Genomic DNA, 7,827 nt, shown 5'->3' with positions numbered 1-7,827 from the left:
GGCCCTTTGCGGAGTCCGAGCTGCGCCGGCTGCCGGTGCTTGCTCGCTCCCCGCAGCTGCGTTGCCGAGACTGCCCGGCCCTGGGGCCCGGAGAGAGGGGTTAGGAGCCGGCTCCGAATCGCCCCATCTGGACCGGGGTCCTCGTGTCGCAGAGCCGGTCCCAGGCCAGGCGCGGGACTCCCGCTCCTCCTCGCGGAAGCGACCTCTCGAGCCCGGGGTGGTGGTAGCCACGGGAGCGCGGCTCGTGGGGCCGGGGGAGTGTCCTGCGTGGCGGCTGTATGGGGCGCGGAAGCCCTCGAAGCGCCCCTCGGGTGACGGGTGCTTCGCGGGAGCCGCCGCTGTGGCCAGACCCTCCGCAGCGGGGACAATGGGAGCCTGGAGGAGGCCTGGATGTCGCAACGGGGGAAGTCGACGTCTGGTTCTCATAAATCCCGAGGGCGCCACCACGCCCCCTCCCTCCAGCCCTCCGGTGCGGGAAATCGCCCCCAGGACACAGCGCGGGACGGCCCCCAGAGCGCTGTGCCCCCACCACCCAGCCTTCGCTGTGATGGGGGCCTGATGCCACCCGGAGAGGTGTCAGAGATCATAGAGGGGCGATGAGGGGCCACAGACCTGGCACCTCGCTCACCGCTTCCTGGCTCTAGAACTCGCCTGCGTTAGGGCAGAGACCAGTCGGGCTAAGGAAACAGTCCCGCTGGGCTTTGCGGGGCACTTGTGGCCTGACCCCTGGTGCTGAGGGGTCAGGTGGCCAGACCGCTGGTGGGGGGGCTCTGGGAGGCTTCCTGAAAGAGGTGCAGGGGGCTCAGCAGGACTGGAAGAGGTCCGAGAGGGGAGGGAGGGCTTCAGTGGGGGCAGAGGTGTGGAAAGGGCCGCTCAGAGATGAGAGTGATCTTGCTCCTGGAGATAGCAGTGGGGGACCCCTGGGTGTCTTCACTCATCGCCCTCCCTGTCCCCTGCCCCCACCTCTGGTGGTTCTGCCCTGGTCTCCTTGCCAGCTGGAGCTGCCTCCATCTGTCAGCCTCCCGGGACCAAACTGACCTCTGACCTTTCCCAGAGCCATTTCCCATCTCTAATTTTCCAGGAGGCTGGACAGACAAGGATTTTTATTCCCTTCTTAGGGATGGAAAGGTGGGGCTTCCAGAGGTGAAGTGGAGGGGACAGAGCCCTCATCTGCTGCCCAAAACCCCGGTGCTGCCCTCCACGGGGGCATGGAAGCCAGGCAGGCCCCTTCCCTGCCCCACATCTCGGCTCTGTTTCCTCCGCAGGACCAGGCCAGCAGACACTTTAATGAAAGCTTCGGCAGTGGGCCAGCCCTCGATTGGAGTTGCACACAGGCCTGGATGCCTGGCTGTGAACCAGGACACCTATGAATGAGGCCGGGAAGGGGGAGGAGGGGGTGCCTGACAGCCGGAGAGAGGGAGGCTCCATACATGGCCTGGTTGTGGTCTCCACCCTCCCGGGAGAGGGGAGAGCCCCTGCGGTGGACTAACCTGGTTCAGAGTAGTGGGCTGAACTCCACTGCTGGGATGACAGTGGCCAGAGAGTGTCCTGAGATCGGAAGCCATGGGCAGGACAATAGCTCGGATCCATCCCCAGGGAGGAGGAAGTGGGGAGGGGCTGGCAGCAGAGCGCCTGGGACCCACAAGGAGGAACTGATGGAGATGTGGAAGTAGCTGTGGGGGTGGAGGGGGCGTGGTTGGCCAAGAGCAGCTGTCACCTCGCTGGGGATAGGAATGAGGGTCAGGGAGGAAAGGGCCCATTCTGGGTCCCTGAGGGCAGAAGGCTCGGGGGGCTTGGAAGTCCTGATGGGGGAGATGATGAGGGGTGCTGGGACTGGGACCCCAAAGAAAGGCCCCTGGATACACATGCTTTAGACTGTTCAGAACTAAAATGGAGACAGGGGTAGCCCAGGGGACCCTGGCCTGGTGGGCTGCAGTGGGGGACCTGGGTTTGCCGCGTCTCATGGGCCACCTGGACAATGGGTTAATGCACCCATGCCAGACCCAGAGCATGCATTCCTCCATCTGGGGCTGGGCTGGTGGTGAGGTGGCCCAGAACCTGTGGCTCAGGGGGGCTCCCATGCAAGGCTGGTGCTCAGGGGGATTGGTAGGCATGGGCTCTGCAGCCCCTGGCAGGCGAGGGCCCATGGGAAAGGGGAGCACAGAAAGGGAAGCAGAGATTCCCCAGGAACTGACGTGGACCAAGACACGTCATACACCCAGCCACAGCCTGAAAGGTGGTTTTTTGTTTTTTGTTTTTTGTTTTGAGACGGAGTCTCACTCTGTCACTCAGGCTGGAGTGCACTGGCACGATCTCGGCTCACTGCAACCTCCGCCTCCCAGGTTCAAACAATTCTCCTGCCTCACCCTCCTGAGTAGCTGGGATTACAGGCATGTGCCACCATGCCCGCCCAGCTAAGTTTTTATTTTTAGCAGAGATGGGGTTTCACCATGTTGGTCAGGCTGGTTACGAACTCTTGACCTCAAGTGATCCACCTGCCTCGGCTTCCCAAAGTGCTGAGATTACAGGTGTAAGCGACTGCGCCTGGCCCCGGGTGGGTTTTGAATAAAGGAATGGGTTTCCCTTTTTGATGGTGCTGCTTGTCCGCTCAAAAGCACTCGGGGGACACTGGATCTGGGTTTCAGCAGAGCTCTGAATGTGCTCATGGAATTCCTGGAGATGAGAAGAGGGGGAAGAATGTTCTGTGTGCCCAGCTGTGAGGCCAGCCCCAGCTCTCAGGGGTGGCACTGCAGGCATCCCCACCAGCCTCCTGTCCCTCCAGCATCCCAGAGCACAGGGCACCAGGGTGGCTGCAACTGTGGTTTATTTCAAATGTGAAAAGCTAAATATGCAACTACAAATCTAACTTAGGAAGGCCTGCCAGTGGCCCTGAGAGGTGGCCATGCGAAGGTGGTCCACAGCCAGTTCTGATTGGCTAGGACATGCTTGGACCCCTCAGACTAGTCCATGAGTCTGAAGAGACTGAGGCTCGGGGGCTCGGGAGACTCTTCCTTACCTAGAAACCAGAATATCTTGCTAAAGAAGAAAGCAGAAATCACATGGGTCTGGGGGCAGGAAGGGGGTAATAGAAACTGTTCCGCTGACTGGGGCTCTCTCTCGGGGTGCAGTGGGGGAAGGGGCAGACTCTGTCAAACCTCATACACTCTGCGGGGTGGGGCTGGTGGCAAAGGCAGGCTGGGGGTACTGGACTCAAAGCCTGCTGTCCTGGAAGGAAGTGCCTTCCACCTCTTACGGGGCATGGGGAGATCCTAGGGGAGCCCAAGAGGATCGCAGTGCAGAGAGGTCCAAGCTGGATTAACCACAGCTGGAATCGGTGGTCACCCAATCAGCCTCGCAGCTCAGGGACCTCTGCCACCAGGGCTAGAGGTCAGGCTGCGGGCAGAGCCCTAGCCTGAGGTGGGGGCTGAGAGGGTCTCTGCGGCTTAGCCTGGCCGGGCATTGGGGGCTGGCTCTCCGGACCTAGTGGGCCTGATGTGACCGAGACATTCTTTCAAGGGGACCCGAGGGGACCTGGGGCCTCTGGCAGCTGCTGGACAGCGGATAAGAGCAGTTTCCATGAGGGATTCTTTGGGGGAGACTAAGTGATTAGATGCACTGAGCAGTCAGGGGTGGAGGTGCAGCTGTCACTGTCACGGGGCAGGCGCCAGGGTGTCACTGCCACAAGTCACCAGCCGCTGCCCCGTTGTCATTCTCGTGGAACTTGTGCAGGTGGTCGGCGAACCTGGGGGACACGGGAAGGTTTGTTGAGGCCGAGTGTGTGTGTTGGGGAAGGGGGATGTGTATTGTGTGATGGGGTGGAGCTGGGGGGTAGTGGGCACTGGGAGTGGGGGTAGGGGGAGGGCCAGAATGGGGGCTGTGATGGAGGGCTAAGGAGTGGGGGACATGAGGCAGGAACTCAGGGGTATTGCAGGGGGTTCTGGGAGCTGGTTGTGGGGCTGAGGGGGGGCCCAAGTGGGGGTCCTCACTTCTTGGCGCAGAAGGTGGCACAGTCCCTCTCCACGCTCTCGCTCCATGCCAACTTGTAGAGCACCTGGCCAGATGGAGACACGGTGAGCTGCCCGTTGGCCTCAAGGTCACCCCTGCAGCCCACCCATGGCCCCTGGGCCTGGCCTGGGACATAAAGGTTCTCGAGCCCCAGGCTCTGGGGCGGGTGGGCCTTAGACATGCTCCTGCGCCTGCCGCTTCTGCAGATGGTCAGATGGGCCCAGACACGGAGGCACCTCCCCGAATATTGTGGGACAACCCCTGGAAGGGCCAGGACCCACTGGGCCCTGGGGTCAGAGCTGGAGCCCAGGTTAGCCCTGTAGGGGCCATCTTGACTGTGGTGGGGACAGGAGTCCCCAAGGCTGGATCCTTCCAGAGACACAGCCTTCCACCCCTCTTCTCCCCCAACTTGGCAGACATGGAGGCCCTTATCTACTAACTAGAACACCCCTCTGCAGCTGAGGAGGTTAGTTCAAGATGCCCCTTCCCTGTGCAGCCTTCATGACTGTCCCTTGGTGGAGTTCGTTAGACCTGTTCCCTTCCCACTCCATCCCTTCTTCCTACGAAGCCCCTCCAGGACCAGTCCTAGATGCGATCAGCCAGGCCTCTTTCACGGAGCGGCCTGGCTGGTGCCCTGGCCAGAGGTCCCATTGGGGTGGGTCCTTCTCGTCCCTGGGGTGGGCCAAGGCTCTTGAAGGGGAGAGGCGTGGCCTCCAGCTGGGGATGCAGCTTGGGGTAGGTCCAGGGGCCAGGCCACCGTAACAGGCCCGTGCTGCCCTGGAGGTCAGGGGTAGGGGTGGTGAAGGTGCCCCTGGCCTGCCCGTGTGCACTCTCACCAGGAAGACCAGGCAGTGCAGGAACAGTGTGTAGAAGAAGCCGATGGTGCGCGCCATCTTGTTGGAGAGAACCAGACGCCCCTGGGAGCAAGGAAAGGGTGAGTGGGGATGGGGCCGGCCTCACCCACCCCTGCAGGGCTACCTGGGCTTCACAGAAAGGGCCCTAGGGTGGCAAGGGGAAGGAAGGGGCAGGAAGCTGGGCCTCCCATTCTACCATTATGGGTGAGAGACAAGTGCTGCTGTAATTCTTTTTTTTTTTTTTTTTTTTTTGAGACGGAGTCTCACTCTGTCGCCCAGGTTGGAATGCAGTGGTACGATCTTGGCTCACTGCAACCTCTGCCTCCTGGGTTCAAGCACTTCTCCTGCCTCAGCCTCCTGAGTAGCTGGGATTACAGGCATGCGCTACTATGCCCAGTTAATTTTTGTATTTTTACTAGAGATGGGGTTTCACCATGTTGGCCAGGCTGGTCTGGAACTCCAGACCTCAGGTGATCCACCCACCTCGGCCTTCCAAAGTGCTGAGATTACAGGTGTGAGCCGCCGTGCCCGGCAACTGGAATTCTTTAAAAAAAATGTTTTTGGGACAAGGTTGCCCAGGCTGGAATGTAGTGGTCATAGCTCACTGCAGCCTTGACTTTCTAGGTTCAAGTGATCCTCATCCATCAGTCTCCTGAGTAGCTGGGACTACAGGGACTGGCTGGGACTACAGCACACCATTGCGCCAGGCTAATTTTATTTTTTGTCGAGACAGGGTCTTACTGTGTGCCCAGGCTGGTCTCGAACTCCTGGGCTCAAGCAATCCTCCCGCCTCCTAAAGCGCTGGGATGACAGGTGTCAGCCACCAGGCCTGACTCTAGGCTGCAGGAATTCTGAGGAATGGAGCCCCTGCAGCCCGGTTCAGAACCTACTGCTGTGAATCATGCTCTCAGAGGATCTCCCCGGGAAGGGGAGAGACCCTGTCCCAGATCACACAGCCACTCTTGGCAGGGCAGGCGGCTCCTCCAGCCTGGGCTGCAGGGCAGGTGAAGAGATGACTGGAGACAGAGGTTCAGGCCTATCTGGGGAGGGGGCGGGTAGGCGCAGGGACTCACCATGCTGAGGGTGGCCTTGTCCCAGGGACTCAGGCTCAGGCACTTCCTCTGCCGCTCCTGCACAGGGAGGGACAATCAGGAAAGGAACCCAAAGGACCTCATGGGCCTTGGATCGTGGCAGAGAGTGGGGCCTGGCCAGCCACAGGCCACCCTGCCTCGCTGTTCTTGCAGACCTCCAGGGGGCTGCTGGGGTGCTGCCGGGGGCTTCCCTGGGTGCACAGTCTACTCAATGTGACATTCTGGACTCCCCTGACGTCTGGGAGAGCCCCTCCCTGCCTCTGCAGCCGCCCATTCTGCCCACGGGAAAGTTCTCTGCCCACGGGCAGAGCGTCTGCAGTCTGGGTGGGGGTGGGGAGTTGTAGGGTGGGGTCCCCACCATGGATCGCCCGACTCTGGGAGCTGTAACTGGCTCTTGTCTGCCTGCCCCACAAATGCACTCCAAGTTAACCCGGTCACTGCCACACACCTTCAGGTAGCCATCGGCAGGCATCCCTGAAAGGGCCCTGGGCCTGCACTGCACCAAAGCGGTGGGGAGGCTGTCTTGGGGGGGTTCCTGGCCTGAGGGGCCAGGGTGTGCAGGGCTGGTGTGGCAAGGCTGGCCGAGAGCACCCAGATGAGGGCAGCTGGAGGGGAGCCAGGGAAGGCCAAGTGCTCAGGGATGGGGGCCAGGTGATGGGGGCACCCCCGGACTTCCCTGGGCTGATGCCCCTTCCCTCCCCTGCCCAGGCTGGGCTCACGAACCCGCTTGCTGAAGGAGGAAAAGGGGTCCAGGCGCTCCTCGTACTGGGACGAGTACCGCAGCTCCGTGTCGTCACTGCTGCTGCCCTGCACAGACCAGGAGGGGAAGAGACCCGGTCAGTGCCCTGGGGCCCAGTGGGAAGGGCAGGAGCCCAGGGGAGCCTCAGTTTCCTCATCTGCAAAAAGGGAGCCCTAGATCCCAGAGGTGGGAGGAGAGAATGCTGTGTTGACAACGTGAATGTGGCTGGTGCCTCCTGCCATAGGGGCATGGAGCTACCCATGGGGTCAGGGCCACAGCGCCTCTGGGCACGGATGGGAAACTGAGGCCCAGGCAGGACCGGGCGCAGGTGCAGGAAGGTGGGTCTGCTGGGAGTGTGGGGGTAGTCATGGGGGCAGGCAGGCACCTGGGAGAGGCACCCCACCCAGAGCCAGGCTGGTTTGCAGGGTCTGAGTGCCCTCTGGTGGCCGAGGAGTGGCTCTGATGGGTGGGGACAGGGCTGGTGGCTGCTGGGCCCCTAAACAGAGAGGGAGAGGTGAATCCCTGCCTTACTATGCCCCATGCTCTCCTGTCACTCACAGAAAGGGTTTCCTGGCGCGGGGTGGGGGGCTGCGAGAAGCCACGCACAGGCCTCCCTAGCCCAGAAGAACTCGGCAAGTGAGTTTTTGATCCACTCTCTTCGTTGCATTTTTTATTATTGCTTGCTTGCCTATTTATTTATTTATTTATTTATTTATTTATTTGAGACAGAGTTTAGCTCTGTAGCCCAGGCTGGAGTGCAATGGCGTGATCTCGGCTCACTGCAACCTCCACCTCTCAGGTTCAAGCAGTTCTCCTGCCTTAGCTGCCTGAGTAGCTGAGATTACAGGTGCATGACACCACACCCAGCTAATTTTTGTATTTTTAGTAGAGACGTGGTTTCACTATGTTGGCCAGGCTGGTCTGGAACTCCTGACCTCAAGTGATCCGCCCACCTCAGCCTCCCAAACTGCTGAGATTACAGGCATGAGCCACCACGCCTGGCCTATTTATTTTTATTTTTTGGAGGCAGGGTCTTGCTCTGTCACCTGGGCTGGAGTGCAGTGGCTGGATCTCAGCTGACTGCAGCCTCTATCTCCTGTTCTCACGTGATCCTCCCACCTCAGCCTCCTGAGTAGCG

At 60.6% G+C, this 7,827-nt stretch overlaps 2 protein-coding genes across 2 annotated transcripts in view; both read right to left on the bottom strand.

Annotated features, from left to right (window-relative positions):
• The window catches only part of SH2B2 (SH2B adaptor protein 2), a 39,273-nt gene extending 37,592 nt beyond the window's left edge, over window positions 1-1,681 (bottom strand). The window contains exon 1 of the mRNA XM_011930759.1: window positions 1,491-1,681. Within this exon, the coding sequence (XP_011786149.1) occupies window positions 1,491-1,590 (100 nt within the window). The 5' untranslated portion in view covers window positions 1,591-1,681. The remainder of the gene's footprint in view (window positions 1-1,490) is intronic.
• A 1,126-nt stretch (window positions 1,682-2,807) lies between these two features.
• CUX1 (cut-like homeobox 1) overlaps window positions 2,808-7,827 on the bottom strand; it is a 376,408-nt gene continuing 371,388 nt past the window's right edge. Inside the window, exons 19-23 of the mRNA XM_011929952.1 lie at window positions 6,674-6,757; window positions 5,933-5,989; window positions 4,842-4,922; window positions 3,987-4,051; window positions 2,808-3,742 (exon numbers count right to left, since the gene is read on the bottom strand). Of these exons, the coding sequence (XP_011785342.1) occupies window positions 3,673-3,742; window positions 3,987-4,051; window positions 4,842-4,922; window positions 5,933-5,989; window positions 6,674-6,757 (357 nt within the window). The 3' untranslated portion in view covers window positions 2,808-3,672. The remainder of the gene's footprint in view (window positions 3,743-3,986; window positions 4,052-4,841; window positions 4,923-5,932; window positions 5,990-6,673; window positions 6,758-7,827) is intronic.

This window comes from Colobus angolensis, unplaced genomic scaffold, assembly GCF_000951035.1.
Source record: "Colobus angolensis palliatus isolate OR3802 unplaced genomic scaffold, Cang.pa_1.0 Scaffold120, whole genome shotgun sequence".
Classification (NCBI taxonomy): Eukaryota; Metazoa; Chordata; class Mammalia; order Primates; family Cercopithecidae; genus Colobus; species Colobus angolensis.
Note: the sequence above shows the minus strand (reverse complement) of the source record. Positions and strands in the feature narration are given on the sequence as shown.